The sequence below is a fragment of the Lycium ferocissimum genome, chromosome 3 (genome assembly GCF_029784015.1).
Source record: "Lycium ferocissimum isolate CSIRO_LF1 chromosome 3, AGI_CSIRO_Lferr_CH_V1, whole genome shotgun sequence".
In the NCBI taxonomy this organism is placed as follows: Eukaryota; Viridiplantae; Streptophyta; class Magnoliopsida; order Solanales; family Solanaceae; genus Lycium; species Lycium ferocissimum.
This window is the reverse complement of record NC_081344.1, coordinates 65,067,114-65,085,595: the sequence shown is the minus strand read 5'-3', so window position 1 is coordinate 65,085,595 and position 18,482 is coordinate 65,067,114. Positions and strand designations below refer to the sequence as shown.

Below are 18,482 nucleotides of genomic sequence, written 5' to 3'. Positions count from 1 at the left end.
ATAAAATAATAATTTTAACCTTGTATATCCAATGTAATTTTTCATTGAGGGACTCATGTTGCTTACCTAGCTCCGCCCCTGATAAGAGCCCCACCCCCACCCTAGGGCTTTAATTAAGTGATAAGACTACAACGTGTTACCTGGTCTAAGTGCAATTCGTCAGCTAAGGCGAACCCAACATTTGAAGACGACGGGGGCATCACCAGGAGTAGATGCACGTTACTCAAAGCGATGGCATGCAACACTGCTTTGTCCGAAAGTTTTATTAAACACACACATGATTGTGAGCACCACTTTGCACCCATGAGTTCCGCCTTTTTGAAACTCATCACCACCGCGTTATATGCATTTTTTAAAAGCATCTTTAACATTGTCAGCTAAAAATGCAAAAAAAATGAGGAACTCAGAAATGGAGATTCGAACCTGGTCCATCAACTCGAGAAGAGGTTCTAAGCAAGAATGTCAACTAGTGCCCCCAACTTGCTTTTGTGTCTTAGGGTGCCTAACAAAATATATGGTCATTTCTCAAGGTATATGTACACAAAAACTTTCCCGAAGTTAACGGGGTCCCGTGGCCCCCTTCCCCAACACGTGGCTCCGCCTCTGTTTGTGAGACAAAGCATGCGATGGACAAACTTCAGACATTTAAGTGGAGAAAGGTAGACGAGACAAACCCACCATCTATTGACCTTTGAGCCCTAAACCAATTAATCTTCGGGGACCTCTTAGTTTAAAGGAAAAAGAAGAGATGTTAGGTCACAAGTCATGACATGCACGAATTCACTAGCGGCCCTAAGCTGAGGTCTCCTGTGCTATCTGAGCCATTGCATTTGTAAATTCGTTGCACAGTGAATACGATAACCTCGAAGATTACCATTTGACAACCCTGCCTAAACAGAGAAAGGGAAAGCTCCTACTCAAGTCATCGAGTGACATATAAAACAAGGAGAGATGTTGCAGAAGAGCAAAAGGAATTAGTGCTAGACAATTTGGAAGAATATTAATCAGCCAGTTTCCAAAAAGCAGCATATCTTGACCAAGAGATATTTTCCAACTCCTTGGCAAGACCTTCTCAATATATATATCCCACCATACACCACTCACTCTATATATTCTAGTAATGCTTTTTCATTGACAATGATTTCTCTGAAGAATGATTTAGGATCATTGCATCTTCAGTGTTATTTCATGAGTTATCTTCTTGTATACAGATGCAACAAAAAGTCAAATAGCCGGCCCACAAAAAGTCATGTCATAAACCTTGCTATTAAAATGAAATAAAACAGTTGGATAATAAGCAAGAAAAAAAGATTGAATCCAGCAAATTAACCCAGGCATGTTGCAAAGATCACCTTCTTTATTTAAAATGAAACCTTTGCGCTTAACAGGTATTCTTGAAGCTGATTTACTATAAACATACAAACATTCTGAGAAAAGATGGTGGCTCCTAGTAGCAAGTTTTATTCCAACTAAGCAGTTGTTTTCACCGTCGCGGACTTGATGATGTCAATAAATTCAGGCTGTGTTGTAACAGAGATTTAAAGATCAGACACCACATAAGTCTACACCAAAATCAATAACACAAAAATGATGAAACAAACCTTTAGTGAAGCACCACCAACCAAAAAACCATCCACATCAGGTTGTGCTGCCAACTCTTTGCAGTTCGCTCCATTTACAGAACCTGCAAATCGGTTTAGTAAAGGTGTCTGGACATACATTATTTGCAAATATCGAAATACTATTTGTAAATCAATGTGTGTGTTATGAGTTTATCCACTATTTCAACGAGCCTGAACTAAAAAATTATAGCTTTGTGATCATTTCAGGAGCTAAACAGTGACGAGTCACATCCAAAGGTGATAAAAGTTCCCAAAAACAGTCCCAAATAGTTGGCCCAGGGTAAATTGGCTACTAAATCCAGTTAGCTGAAAAAGATGAGAACAAATACCACTATCTCCTTTCTGACACTTCGTGGCCCAAATGTCCACCTCTCTTTTCAGAATATTTCTTAGACGAAGTTGTGCAGGAGTATCTCTCCACTGATTACAAACTGTTTCTATAGACAATCCTACTTTACTTCTAAAATTAACATGACAATAAACGAAGATAATTGCTCCTACTTCACATTCTGCATTTCCTACCTCACATTCTGCATTTATATTGAGGTAACTTGTATGATTCCACGTACCTCCATAGATGATTCTAGTTGAAGCAGCAACTTCTGCACCAGCATTATCATGAAGCCAGTTCCTTAATTCAAAATGAACCTGGCAGAGAGATGCAACTTTTTGTAGTTAAATCTGTTCGCATAGAATTGAAAGACCAATAGAATATGCATCAACTTCTGCACCAGCATTGTCAAACCTATGGAAAAGAGGGAAGTAACTTGGAGAAGGCAAACATCAAATATGTTGTGCGTTCATGTCGCATAGGTGTCTGAGTATTCTTGAAAATACATACTGAGAAACAAGGTTCACCCTTTGAAAGTTGAAAGTACAAAAAAAATTATATGTGCTGATTATACTATAAATGTGGAGAAGTTCCACTAAAGTTGTCATCTTTACTTTAACCACCACGACGAATACATAAAAACATATATCATCAGAAACTGAATAGCGATGAGAGATTCAACGTACTTCCTGAGCCTGAGCTGGAGTAGCAACCTTTCCTGTTCCAATGGCCCATACTGGCTCATAAGCCAAAACAATATTGGACCAATGTGGGATTTGTTCTGCAAAAAGATGGTCGCCATCATCATCATTCATATAGATGCAAAATAAAAATAAATGCCAGACCCCCACCCCCTCCTCCTTTGAAGGACATAGGTTAATAACCCTCTTCCATTTTTGGAAACTACACAAAATACCCCTATAATAAATACACCCTTCAATTACCATTGAGCTAAATTGTGGTGAGGATAAACCATGAGTTTTCTGTTATATTAGAAAAAATTAACTGTCTTTGTATACTCATGATTTGCACAATATCATTAAGCTTCGGCACTCTACTGAACATCAAGGGGATTTGCAGGTTTTCAAGATCAGAGTAGGGACTTTAACCAATTCCCTGAGAAAATATTATAGGCAATTTCAAAACCAAACCGAAACGGATAACCCAAATCGAAAAAATACTATTGGTTTATCAGTAATGTATTGTTGGTTTAACGGCTAGGTAACGGTTTAAATTTTATTTTTTACTGGGTTATCGGTTCCATAACGGTTTAGGGTTTTTTCTTAAAGGGTTAATCGATAACCCGATAATAGCTGCAGATAAATCTTGTAGGTTCATTATGCTTTACTACTCAGGTTGTGCAAATAATGCAACATCAGTTGGTTCCTTTTGTAAAAAACGGTCGATAAGCCATTGTGTTAGGAAAATTAATCAGCCCGCACAAGATATTTCGTGAAAGGATTTTAGAGCACCCTGCTAGAAAACCATGTAGTCCAGACCAGAAGAACTAGAAACTAGAGAAAATAAGGAGAATGAGAACAGAAGACCTCAATCTCAAAAAAGTAAGTTCAGATACTAGTTTCCGTGTTTCATCTTTTTTCTCATTTCAGGTACTTCGAAGATACTGCTTAAAATGTCTGTCTATCAAATGTTAAGCTTTCTATTTCTACTTGCAATTAATCTTCCTAACACTGTGTGCTACTAATACTTATTCTAAACTGGTAGATTCCAATTTAACGGAACTTGGTTTTCAGGCGCAAATTACTTGATCATTTCTGAAATACCCTATTAGATTCCCAAGAGTACTATATTGGTTTGTCACGTTTTCTGTAAGTGATTTTCAATTAAAAAAAAAATCCATGGGAAATCTTAACGGTTAAACGATAAATAACCGAACCGATAACGATAAATAACCGATTAACCAATATCTTAACAGTTTTTTGATGGTTTTGTATGTCTACCAAGTACAAACCGATAACTGATAAGTCGAACCGATAACCTTCAAAAGCGAACCGAACCGACCGATACGCAGCCCTACATTGGACAGCACAGCTACCTACTTTATGTCACTCTTTCGTATTCCTAGCAAAGTGTTGAAGCCGCTAAATTAAACCAGAAGGAAATTCCTATGGGAAGGCAGCTATAATCAACATAGGTACAGTTCCCTGAAAGGGGACAGAGTCATACTACCAAAGAAAAATGGAGGGCTTGCAGTAAAAAAAAATTGGCACTCCACAATAGAAGTCTATTATGAAATGGCTGTAGACATGCAATAATGATAATGGGAACAGGTTTTAGTTACTAAATATACTGAAGGAAGCCATTGGCGCACAAAGGTAACATCATCCCCTTGGTACAGCTCGCTGGAAACACATAAGGAAGCTGTGGGAGGAGTTTAGTAGCAGTGTGTACTTTGAGGTAGGTGATGGGGAGCAAATCAGATTATGGTATGAGAAATGGCTGGGAAACACCACTCTGAAAGAGGAATTACTTGAAAGTTTCTCCATAGCAGTCGGTGCTATCAAAGGTGAAAAGCGCAAATAAAGAAAACAACAAAAATCCATGTATACCAGACCCCACTTGTGGGATTACACTGTGTATGTTGTATACAAATATCCATGTATAGTCCAAGACTAATAATTATAAGCATGAATAGGAAATATATGGACAAAGAAACTCAAAAAGTATTGCGATAAAGTGAAATATCAATTGTTTAGTGTCGCCTCTTCAGAATTATGCTCATTGCCAAGGAAACGTATGTCTTAGAGGCTTGCTGACGACACTGAAGCTCCCTTTAAGCGAGGCAAAGTGCTCCAAATGTTTTGTGCCTCGCTCAGGGCTTAAGCGTGCCTTTGACAACACTAATAGCAGCGCAACCTCATACAGCCATTGCCCAAGGTAGAGCTAGTAACTTACAGAGAATCATTTTTAGAAGAAAACTGCCAAGATTGGGAGTTAAACAGCATGATAGAACTGCTAGGCAAGCTAGAGCAATGTCCAATCAACCACAGAAGAAAGACGACATGAAATCGTGTAGGAATGGGAAGAAATGTTTTCTGTCAAAGCCTGCTATCACCAACGGCAAAGTGTCGTAAAAGTTCACTGAAAATTGACCTTGGAAACTCATTTGGAAAACCAAAGTTCCAATCAAGGTGGCTTGTTTCACTTGGGTAGCCCTACTAGAAGCCCGCCTAACGCAACACAATCTCAGCAGAAGAGGTCTAATGTTGTGCAACAAACGTACATGTGTAAAAGAAGAAGCAGAGGACGTCTGTCACCTATTCCTGCACTATTTAGTTGCAAGGGACATTTGGAACGTATTCTGGAGCCTGTTTGGTCTGCTTTGGGTGATTCCATACACCATAAAGGATGCATTCATATACTGGGGACATCGGAAGTAGAAAGATCCATCAGAAAGACTTGGCAAATGATTTCTTCTCCCATATTATGGCTACAGTGCTTTGATGGTGTTTCAACTTCTTCGTCTTCCCTCGAGGCTAAGTGTTTGGTTTATCTTTTTTGATGGAATAAGCAGAGCAATGTAGATATAGATCTTTTTTATAGATTTCGTTAACTCTTTACATTTTGATTAGCAATCAGATGCCTATGTATGGAAGCCTCAGAGGCTCTTGGATCAGGACTTACTTGATTCAGCATCTTCTGGCTACGCATTAATAAATTTCATTACTCTCATAAAAAAGAATTACAGGTACAAATTAAATAAGCATTCGCAAAAGCATCATAAAACGTTAATCAAGTTTTCCAGACACTTTTAAAGGCTTTCATTTGACTTCTTATGCCTATATCTATTTCCAACTTAGAGGTGGGTGAGAAGTTTCTTATCTAGAAGTTGTTTCTACTATGTTACTCGGACTCTTCAAAAATGGACACGGGTGAGTGTCGGATCCTCCAAAAGTAGTGCATTTTTGAAGGATCCGACACGGGTGCGGCATCATTTTTGGAGAGTCTGAGCAACATACTTATATATGAGTCTCATTCAGACTGCAAAGTGGGTCTGGGAAAGACTCAGATCAGGGAGGCTATGGCATCCGATTCCAAACAAGCAACATTTCTTGGACATTACATAGATAAAAGCTTTTTAAGTTCACATTTAACAGGTACTATTCAAAGACATACCTGCAATTGCTTTTGTTTGCGCTGCAACTACAGCCATTGTAGCTCCTGATTCTCGCTGCTCAAGCGTCTCCCCAACACAGGCAATCACTTTTAGGCCTTGTGAAAGTGCATATGCAACTTTATCAGCCACAAACTGCAGCAAACAATAAAAAAGGCTATACTCTCAGCAAGAACACAAAGAAAGCTAGTGCATGAACATCAATTACAACAATGCAAGAAAAGTAGCACATGTTTCCATATCATAGCTTACTTCATTTGATTCATTCAACAATAGCCTTCTCTCAGAGTGACCAAGGATGACCCAGGGAATGCCCAAATTGACCAGCATCTCAGCACTATGGATGCAGAGATTAGTATCAGTAAAATCCCATATTAATTAAAATAGAAACTATTAACTAAATAAATAAAATTAACTTTAAAGTTGATCAGATCGAGTATACTCAATAATGAAGCATTCAGCAAATCAACCAAGCATGATATACTTTTAAAGAAACAAGAACTTTAACTTCTGATATGTGTTTGCCTGTGTGCCCTATTATTTGAGAAAATGTTTCTAGTTTATGTTTGACTAAGTGCATAACAAGAAAGAGATATTACCTTTTTCTACCCAAAAAGAAGCCTGAAAGCAGACCAAAAATAGATGACTAAAAGGGTATATTAGTAGCAGAAAAACCAAGTTCTACAGGCGTTCAGAAATATTTGATCATGTAGTATACCCAACAATTGGTTAGGGGGACTAGTTCTCAGCAGGCTTGCGAAGATTTCAAGTTGCAACCTTATCAGATATAACAAAAGAAAATTAAAAGGCAAATATGTCCAGCCAGTGAGCATACCTAATCTCGCCAGTAAATGCACCTCCTTTCCTTACCCAACAGTTTTGTGCAGCAATGGAGAAATCACGACGTAACAAGGTTTTGACTAAGGGAAGAAATACATATGGAGGACTGATCACAACCTCTGCGAGAAAAGCAATCCAAATAAAGAAATAGCTTAAGACTTAGAAAAACCCAAAACAATAAAAAAGACTAGAGGTAAACTTCCAACCAAGATAAGCAAGCAAATAAAGGAATAAAAGAAAAAAACTTTTCATTAATTCATATAGGTAAAAGAATCACTTTATCAAAATGACAAGACATAATCTCAAAAGCCAAAGCCAATGCAAATATAGAGAGGAAAAAAATTGAAATACAAGAAGAAGTCCCAACGTAATGAAATGCAAATAATACATTTGTCCAAAGTAAAATCATACATGGTAACCTGATTTGAACATTCTAAGCATGAAGGAATGAGGTGGGAGGGAACTTCAATGTCAATTTAGAGTTACAACTACACAAGCAATAAAAATGTCTCCATGACCAGACTCTTCTTTTTCCTTCTCTAATTTATTGGCAGCTTAGATCAAAAACTTACCAACAACATCCTCAGATGGGACTTCCGCTTCACTCAATGTGGTCACAATTTTTTTCACTTCCTCCACGGTTCCATTCTGCACAAGTATTAAACAAAAAGCAAGATTCACAAATAAAGAAGTAAGGAAGAGGTCATATTCTCGATCGCTAAGAACGACTTGAATTAACTAATTATATCCTCAATCATTAAGAACAACTTGAATTAACTAATCATAGATTATCTTTGTGAATCAGCACACCAGTCCTCCTTGGAAAAAAGCCATGGGCATTGCACATGCAGAAGCTAAAAACTCTAATCCATCGCATACATAATCAGCAAGTATGCATTGATTCTACATGGTACATAATAACCTGGATATCCATTTAGAGTTTCAATAATTTTATCCACAGTAAACTCATGCATACTAATTACTACAACAACAACATACCCAGTGAATCCCACAACGTAGAAATGCAGGAGGGATAGGTGTATGCGGACCTTACCCTACCTTAGGTAGGGAGGGCATTTCCGGAAGACCTCGGCTCAAGAAAAATGCATACTAATTGCTATGTATATTTATTTAATTTAACACCTAAAAGTTTATGTGGTTAGATATGCAACACAAACACCAACGTCGAGTTCCGTATTGAGTCACTCGAATCCAACACCAATTAAAGCACACTTGAAATGGTGTCATATGCATACCTACTTCATTTCAACTATTTTCTTTTAAGTTAGATAAATGGTTCACCAATTTGGACACTAAAGTAACCATTGACATTCTCCAAACACCAATTCCTAGCTTTTCTTTCTTTGAGCGAATACTAGGTTTTTAAAGATAAATTGGTTGCCTAAACTTTTTTTCTAGTAATCGTGGTGTCGGGCTAGGTTGTACGCATTTTGACTAATTCCACAGGGTACCTGCTACCTCCCACCACCAAGGCTTGGGAAGAAGTCAACTAGTGTTTTCGTTTCCGCTGGATTTGAACCTGAAACCTCATGGTTCTCAACTCACTTCACTAATCACTAGGTCACACCTTTGAGGCTTTGAGTGCATTGGCTGCCTAAACTTTATTCTACTAAGTCCTAAAATGATATTGTAAAGAAATGGATCTTGGGCCTAACTCAACCCCAAAAGTTAGCTCATGAGGGGAGGATTGCTCAAGAAGACCATAGAAGGAGACCGAGTACCCGTCCTGAAACGACGTGGGACCAAAAGACACCGCCCACGCCCAGTACGGACATACGCGGCATGGATAATATAAGACAAAGGGCCCAACATCGAAAAAAATGAACTGGGATGGGCCTTACTCTGATACCATATAAAGAAATGGATCTGGGGCCTAACTCAACCCCGAAAGCTAGCTCATGAGGAGAAATTGGGTCCCCGTTTATATTGTCCACACTCCAGCTGGTAGGCTTGGCGTGTGAGGGGTGTTGAGCTCCCACATCGGCCAAGGATGGGGGACTTAGTCTCTTTAACCAACTACATTTCCAAACTAGATACACTTGAAAGCTCAATACCTCCAACTACTTCATTTCTCCTATCATGATACAATAATTTTTATGTTATTACATCCTAAAATTAAGGGCCCGTTTGGCCATGGATAATTTTTACTTTTTCCAGAATTTATTCCGGAATCATGTTTGGACATAGAATTGTTACAATTTTTCGGAATTCGAGAAACACCAAATACTTGTTTTCCCATTTTTCACTCCAGATCACTCACAAAAATTCATCATTTTTCCAAGTTGTTTTCACCTTCAAACATAACTCCAATTTCCAAATATCATTTTTCTACTTTTTTCCAAATACTACTACTCCCCCTGTCCCAATTTATGCGATACACTTTCCTTTTTAGTCCGTCCCAAAAAGAATGATATATTTCCTTAGTTGGCAACAATTTAACTTTAAGCTTTACCTTTCACGCTTATCGAGATGATCTATAACTACACAAATATCTTTGGCTTATTTTAGACCATAAGATTCAGAAGTCTTTCTTTATTTCTTAAACTTCGTGCCCAGTCAAACTATATCACATAAATTGGGCCAGAGGGAGTACTCTTTTTCCAATTTCACATTTTTTATGTCCAAACGCTCACTAAGAGTACCTTTACTATTAGCAGCAAATGATAACTATAACAAATAATATTTTTTCATACATGCAAAAATCTCAATTTTGAACGGCAAATTCAGTTCAGGTTTACACTGCCCTCAAGCGAGCAACTGAATTCCCTAGGTGTTGAATCAAATATAATTTAGTCACTTCGGTTTCCAGTGTCCAACTTCTACAGTTCTCTTACCAACAACAACAACATACCCAGTATAATCCCACCAAGTGGGGTCTGGGGACGGTAGAGTGGACGCAGACCTTACCCCTACCTTTTGACGAGTAGGAGGCTGATTCAAGATAGACCCCGGCTCGGAGATTAGAGTAATACTATGACTACTAGTATGCAAGGATAAGTAGAAAAACACTCAACTACTAACTAACCCTCTACCCTAATTCGTGACCTCCATAATCTCCTATCTAAGATCATGCCCTCAGTAAGTCGGACCTGCGCCATGTCCTGTCTAATTTTAATGTTGTTACGTCCTATTAAGAATACTACTTTCCGTTGTCCAGCTATGTTATCAAATGCAATGACCATAACTTAGAACACATGTTTATTATAGGGAAAATTACACATTTGGCCAGTTTGGCCAAGATAATTAAATTTGGTAGCCAAATATACATTTGTTGGCTATTATTTTGGTGGGCGGCTATTCATGTCAATTTCTCTTTAATAGTGCAAGTTACACATTTGGCCGGTCGGCCAAGATAATTACATTCGCCAAGCAAATATACAAAAATAATATATTATTTTGTATAAAAAATGTATAGTTTATGTATATTATACATTGATATACCCAAAAAAAAAAAAGGAAGGGAGGGGGGGATAATTTCAATAATATACAATCCAACATATAATATTACATCGACGTAGCCATATTTTTAATTTACATCTGCATAGCTAGATTTTTTTTGGCAACAATGTTTATACACACGATATACAACATTATACAGTTGACAAGGTTGATACTATACCTTGTATAAAAGTGTATAATAATGTATAAAAAGGCCATTTCGGGTAATATTAGAAACATGGGCCATTTCGGGTAAATATTTTCTCCAAATGGCCATAGAGTGTTATTTTCCCTTATTTTTTGGTTCTAATTTTGGTGGGCGCCTGGGCGGCTATTTATGTCAATTTCTCTTTAATATTAGCAGGAAATGAAAACTATAAGACATAATTTATTTATTTTCATCCATGCAAGAATCTCAATTCCGAACGGTAAATTCAGTTCTGGGTTTATGCTGCCATTAAATGAGCAATTGAAAACAAAAAGTGTTGGATCAAATATAATTTAGTCACTGTGATTTAACGAGCTCTGGTATTTCTCTAGCATGTAAATGAAAAGAAAAGTAAGGAAAAGACATACGCATTTCCAGTTGCCGCCAACGAAGAATTTTCTGCCCATTGTTTTCTTTGAGAAGAAGATAGAAGGATGCGTTTTTTGCTGCAAGAATGCACTAGAACAACATTTGAAGAGTTGCGCTATTTTATGGCCTGTTGTACGTCATTTGAAATCATGTTATATTTAAAGTTAGGAAATTTTATTTTGACGTGTAATTTTGATTTCTCAAGTTATACTTTTTTTTTTTTTTTTCATAAGCATGGAAATTTTATGATTTGTGAATACTAAATGAGCATATCATAGTTCAAAATTAGGGTATCGGCATATTCGAAGGAGCTGCATTAATAAATCACATATCTACATAAATGCTCGCAATTACATACATTACTAATTTTTAAATGCACACAATTTTACAAAGACCCACTAGTCCAATATACAATAATAGTATTAGCTATTTTTTAATATAATTCTCCTACATGGTACCAACAATCTCTTCATGTGGAGCATGAGTCTTTTTTTAAAAAAATTTAAAATTATGAATCTTTTTTGAAAAGTATAAACTTATGGGCCTAGTTTTAAATTTTAAAAATTAAATCACAAACTTGGAGTTGAAATTCTTCCTTTTCGGTGAATTTGGGATTTGAAATCATAATTATAACTTGAAGATGAAGTTTAGTTCAAATGTCATAAACAAATATTGATTTTAATCAAAATTTCAAATTTAAACTCCAAATTGCATGACCAAACTGCTGATTTATATGGAATTAGAGTTGAAGCTAGTAGAAGACTTTGCCGATGCACATAAAAGGAAAGAAGAAACATCCAAATCAAATAAAATTTGATCATTTTTTGGGTACGATTAATGAAATCAATTGGTTGGATTCAACTACTAAAGGGCGGCAACTACTCCTGTATAAACACAATATGATCAAGCTTTGTAGCTTAATTACAACAAAAAATCACAACACTAATTCACCGTTAGAATTTAAATATGCCCTCGCGTGATCCCAATTTATGGAGAGGTTTCATTCTTTTGTCCGATTTTTTTTTTTTAATATAATTGTGAGACTTTTAGCCTGTTTGACCAAGTTTTTAGGAGGTTAGTGTTTATCTGTAAATTATTTTTTTAATTTTTGTCTACACACTTTAAAGTCTTGAGACCTTATGAAATTTTCAGGGTCACTACAGCTGAAGAAGATGATGAATAGTGATGGTGGGTCATTAATTTTTAATTATGGTGTAGCAGTTGACATTAATAATATTTATAAATATAGTAAACGAACCAAAGAATTATCAAAGAGACGGATTTAAAATTTTGGATTACAAATTCTGGAGAACATTATCTTGATTACAGAACACCTTAATAATATGGAATTGCTTATTCTGAGTTGTTTGTGATGGAATTGAATTATTGAATGCAGATTGAACTTGTTCAAACTAATTGGAACTAAATTTTGGGATTAATTGAGCTAGTTTGAAGTATGTTGCCTAACCCTCTTATATTTTTTCATACCAGATTCATGTGTACAAAAATGTATTTCAAACGAGTACTTAGTGTTCGTGGGGAGAGTGGATGTGAGTCGCTTCATGTATTCTGAAATATGATTAACGCGTGTAATATAAAATTTTATACATTTTGAGTATGGATATGATTAAATGTTATCTTATTTTGTAAAAGTCAGGAAATGTATAGAAGTAATTTTGTAATGAATTGTTGAAATCATGAGTTGATGAGATGGGCATAAAGTGCTACTTGTATGAAAATGAGTCTTTGTGGGTGAAATATGACATATTTCTCCTCCGTCAATCGGTACTAGTTTGAAGTGATGAAAAAATTCTCTATTTGGGTAAAATGAGAAATGCGAAAAGATGTTAGAATAAGCACGATATTGAATTTCTACTATATTAGAAGAGTGGGTTGGATCGTCGTCCACCCACTCTTCTAATATAGTTAGGGTGGGCCCATTCTTCTACAATAGTAGAAAAAAATTAAGGTGGGTTTACGTGAAAAAGCAAGAAATAATTGCAAAAAAAAAAAAAATATTTAAATAATGATAATAAGTTCAGAAAATGATAAGGTAGGTTTAGAGAAAATTTAAATAAGAGAAATTCATGAAAAAAGAAATAACGATTTAAAATCGCTAAAGAAGTCATAAAACCAAAAGATTTAAAACTTATACTTTTGAATATAAGTTTAGATACATACTTCTTACACAAATAATGAGGAATAACATCAAGAAGACGAAATATAAACAGTCAACAAACGTATACACATATTTTCTTATAATGTGAAGTTGGTCTATACTTAAAAATTTAAGACTACAAAAGATGCTAACACATGAAAGCGTTTTTCAGTGTCATTGAGTAGAAAGAAATGATGGCATGAAACTCGGTAGGAGAAGGTGTATTTCAAATTTCTCAATTGGAGAGCCAAACCAGGAAAGTCATATATGGGAGAAGCGGACTAAGTAAAATAATTTATTGATATTTTCAATTAATTGAATTATAATACTTTTTATAATAAAAATTTCATAATTATATTACTAAAAGGTACTCTCTCTGTTCTAATTTATGTGACATAGTTTGACTAAGCACGAAGTTTAAAAAAGAAAGGAAAGATCTTTAAAACTTATGGTGTAAAATAAATCATAGATATTTGTGTGGATTTAAATTATTTCATTAAAGGTAAAAGGGGAAGTTTCAAGTTAAATGATTTCTAAACATAAAAATATATCATTCTTTTTAAGACAGACTAAAACGAAAAGTGTGGTATTATTTTTTGTGTTTGGCCTGTGCTAGCACGAGCTTTCATCATCTAGTTCTATGAAATGCTTAGGTTATGAAAAACAAATTTTAGGATTTTTTTCGAGTTTTTCTTAATTTTCTTTTTTCATGTCAAGATAATTTCAACTTCAATATTCTTTCGCAACTTGATTACAAAACTACTTTTTTATTATAGGAAAAAGGTCAAACAAACCATATTGCCTCAAGCCTAGGAGGAGAGCAATCTCTTGTGGAAAAAAGGCAATATCCTGGCAAGATCCGACTAAGCCAATCTTGATTCTCTTTGAATGCTTCAAAGAAGGCTTAGAGTGTTTAGACGATGCATTACCTTTTTTTTTTTTTAACCTCGTTTTCAATAAATGATAAGTTGAATTAAAAGAAGTCATTTTCATTTATTTTTGGAATGACAACACTTCTGGTCTTTAAGTTACTGGTAAATTTTGTTTTTGATCCTTGTGATATTTGCCTCAGCATCTTTAATCTCCTATCAACCAATTAAATCTGTATTTTTGGTCCATTCACATATAAAATATGTTATATTTGAATATTTATATAATTACATTCTTGTCGAATATGAAATAACAATACAAACTTAACATAACATATGAGTAATCAAATGACGGAACGACTAATAATTATGATAAAGTATATAACCATTCACAAGCAACATTATTAAAAGCGCACAACTCAATTATTTGAGGATTTAATGTGCCTAACCAAAAAACTAAAATCAAAATTTATCAGTAATTTTTCCCCCCGTAAATTTATCAGTAGTTGAAGAATCAAAAGTACTACCAATCCTTTCTTTTTTAAATGAAATTTTCGAGAAGTCATACAATGTCTGACTGATTAATTTTAAAGTATTAGTTATTCAATAAAAAGGGTAATCTGACTGCCAATCCTTTCTTTTTTAAATGAAATTCTCGAGAAGTTGTACAATGTCTGACTGATTTTATTTTAAAGTACTACTTAAATTATCCAGTTTAAGGTAATCTGACAGTATCTTTTTTTCACATACGAACTTTAATGAGTTGAATAAATTAAATAGTCTGACACATACTGTAGTAAATATTCCAGAATTTAAATGAGCTTCAATTAAATTGAATTCACTGTTTTGAAAGTTCAGGTAGTTTCTCGTGAACCACACAAGAAACGCGTGAGTAGTTCTACACGTCAAGAACACAGATAAAGACCAAGTCTTTACTACATTTTTAGGTCCTCCTAGAGGTGTCAAATGCAAAGATTGTTTATTCATAAAAAATTACTTACTTTAAGAAGGTATCTTTGTTTTTAAATAGCTTAATCTTCGTTTACATTCTTATTTTACGTTTTATTTGCATAAAATAAAATATAATTTCTCACATAAATTAATGCACAAACTTCCTCCGTTCACTTTTACTTGTCCACTTTGGACTTTTCACGCTGTTTAAGAAATAATAAATGAAGTGCATAATTTATCTATGTACCCATATTAATTGGTACATATTCTTATTGGATTTCAAAAATGATTTGAAGTGAATAATTACTACTATGGGTAAAACAGGAAAAAAATTGTCTTATCTTGATATGCTAAAAGTGACAAGTAAAAGTGAAAATCTATTTTTGGAATACTAGACAAGTAAAAGTGAACGGAGGGAGTATTAAATCTTTCTGATCCAAAATAATTGAGGTTTTAAGCTTAAGCACATGAATTAAGGAATTCACTAACTCCTAAAAGTTAAGAAGACTTTTGACCAAAATACCCTTAATTATGATTTTCTTTTCTTTTTAAGTTGACATAATTATTATAGGGATGTGAGAATGTATCAAGGGCAAATTTGAAAAAAAAAACTAAATATTTTCTAGGTTTTGTAAAACATCAATTATTTTGGACCAACTTCTAAAGGCTAAAACCTTAATTATTTTGGACTGGAGGGAGTACTAACTGCTAAATTCAATCTTTGTAACTCATATGTAACAAAGTCGTGAAGTGCATAAGCTCCTTAGAGATAGGGTCGACTTTTTAATGATAGTAATTGCAAATGAGGAAGTAGGGAGCGGTGATGATATTAGTTATATATGCATTTTGATCGGCAACCAAATTTTGTATAATCCTATGCGACATTTTATACTGGAAACATTATTCCACTATACTATCAAGCAAATGACCTCAAAAATAACGTTGTTAAGGTAGTATTGTTCATCATTTTTAACTCGACGGTATACATGAACAGCTTTGAAAAGATGAGCGTTGATAATACCAAATAATATGGTAGGATTGTAATATAGTTTATCTTTATTTGAATTTCGAAAATAAAGTCCCTCTCGACATGAAGAGCTCTCCTCGAATCTTAGATTAATTTAGATAATTAAAGCAAAACAAGAAAGTAATGCATCTATACAATAGTACTTATTATCATCAAGGCATAATAAATGTTATGGGATATGCACTAATTAGCTTTAAATAATTGTTTTCTCTGTTTTATTTTATGTGTTCTAAAGATATATTTTATTTAAAACAGTATTACTACTATATTACTACCTCCGATTCAAAAAAAGTGTCTGCTTAGCCACTTGTATACTCCTTAAGAAAATATCAAGACCTAGGCAAAAATAAATAACTTGACTAAACTACCTTTAAGTAAATAGATATTGAGATTTAGTCACTTAACACTTAATAAGGGCAAATCTGAAAAAATAAGCTTAGTTCTTTATGATTTGGTAAGTGGACCTCTTTTTTTAACAAAAAATAAAAGTTAAGTGGACACTCTTTTTGAACTGGAGGGAGTAGTAATTTCTGATTTTAACATTTCATACTTTAATGGAGTAATATTTAAGATCATGAAATTTACAGGACATTAGTACAATTATATACATGTTTTAATTTTTATTAACTTTTTACTTATTGTTTTTGGAATATCAGGTTCAGATAAAGTAAAAAGACATTAATTAAAAAGGATAGCGCAATAAAGATATTTGCATGTCCATAACGTATGAAAGTGACAGCCACCGCTTTAGGCTGGAATTAGGTTTAGGATAACGTTTATAATTAAAGCATACGCGTATTGGTGTTTACTGTTTACCAACCTCAAGTTGATTGTTTGTTCTTTTAAAAATATTTTGGATTTTTCTCTAAAAATTACTGGCTGCTTGTCCAATTATTGATGTGTTGTTAAATAATCTTTTTGATTTGTCAATTACTCGATTCGTAATAATATAACCATAATGCAATTACTATTAAAATATTTTTTTCCATCGTTGAAAGAATGATGATATACTGTATGATGAATGCATGTAATACTTTATTTGACCAAACTTCTAAAAATTAGCTTATTTTTTTTAACGTGTTTTCCCAAAGAGTACTATTGAGAGAAGTATTTTGTGTTTAATTAATCAATTTAAAAAACACTCTAGACCAACAAGTAGTGTTTGCTTAGATTTTAAAAAGTGTTTTTGCTGCTTCCTGAAAATACTTATTTCTTCTGCAACCTTGACCAAAAGCCTTATTTTTTTAAAAAAAAAACAAGCACTTTTGACCAGTCAAAGACGTAGCCAAATGGACTATAATTTTCGATTAAATTCTAAACCATATAAAATATCATTTTTATAGTTAAAAGTACTCCATCTAAAAGACTCGTCAAAAATATCTTTTGACTATTCAACACAATTAAAAAGAACTACTATTTCAATTTTAAAATAATAATAATAGTAACGGTCTTCTCGGAACCACCAGAAAAGTATTATTTGTAAAACTTGTTGGCTACTCAATTGACATAATAACTCCATTTTCTCCGTTCAACGGTTTTACTGTTAATATTCGCTGTACCAAAACCTTGTCTTTTTCCTCTCTAAGAACAATCGAGAGATCATAATAAAAAGCCGAACGGATAAAAGAGAGAATAAATATAGGGAAAAACTACTCAATTCCCGCTCGCCTTTATTGACAATTGACGCGTTCTCTTTTTAAAATAAAATTAACAAAAATCTAAATTAGAATATCTTCGCCAGAAATGAAGAGTCACGAACATAGTGGACAAGCAAAAAATAAAGAAAAAATAATCCCTTTATCTTAATTTAATGACAAACATTTTATTTTAGTCTATCTCAAAAAAAAAATATTACGTACTTTTCTATATTTAACAACAATTTAACTTTATGAAATAATTTATAATTACAAAAAATCTAAACTTTGTTTTGAACCACAAATCTTTACAAATTTAAAAAATCTTACTTTATTTTAAATACCGCACCTAGTCAAATTTTGGAACACAAATTGGGATAGAGGGATAATTAAATTTCGTATTTTTACTATTCAACACGAGAGAAAAGAACGGTAAAAACTACTATTATCCGTCCCAATTTATGTTGCACCATTTGTCTTGGACGAAATTTAAGAAAGAACGGAAAACTTTTAAATTTATGATCAAGAACTAACCTTAGATATTTGTGTGACTGTAAATCTATTTCATAAAATTAAATTATTTTTAAACGTTTGGCCATGAAAATCAAATACTTTTCACTTTATTTGAAATTTTGAAGTTGGAGTTGAAGATGAAGTTGTGTTTGGTTATAGTTCTTGCAAATAATATTTTGGATGTATGAAAGTACTGAAAGTGAAAACAAAATTTTATGGCCAAACAATGATTTTCAAAGAAAGTGAAAAAAATATCGGAAAAAAGTGAAAAAATCTCAAGGCCAAATAGGTCCTTAATATAGAAAGATGATTTTTTTTTTTTTTAAACAAACTAGACGAAAAGTTTGCCACATGAATTGAGACAGA

At 33.9% G+C, this 18,482-nt stretch overlaps 1 protein-coding gene across 1 annotated transcript; it reads right to left on the bottom strand.

Annotated features, from left to right (window-relative positions):
* Window positions 1-1,250: 1,250 nt before the first annotated feature.
* On the bottom strand, window positions 1,251-11,117 carry LOC132050413 (triosephosphate isomerase, cytosolic-like). Its single transcript, XM_059441647.1, has 9 exons — window positions 10,964-11,117; window positions 7,501-7,576; window positions 6,924-7,047; window positions 6,341-6,425; window positions 6,091-6,223; window positions 2,640-2,734; window positions 2,192-2,270; window positions 1,602-1,684; window positions 1,251-1,520 (listed from the first exon to the last, which is right to left on the bottom strand). The coding sequence occupies exons 1-9, from the start codon at window positions 11,000-11,002 to the stop codon at window positions 1,470-1,472; spliced, it is 765 nt and encodes a 254-aa protein (XP_059297630.1). The 5' UTR covers window positions 11,003-11,117; the 3' UTR covers window positions 1,251-1,469.
* Between the last annotated feature and the right edge of the window lie 7,365 nt (window positions 11,118-18,482).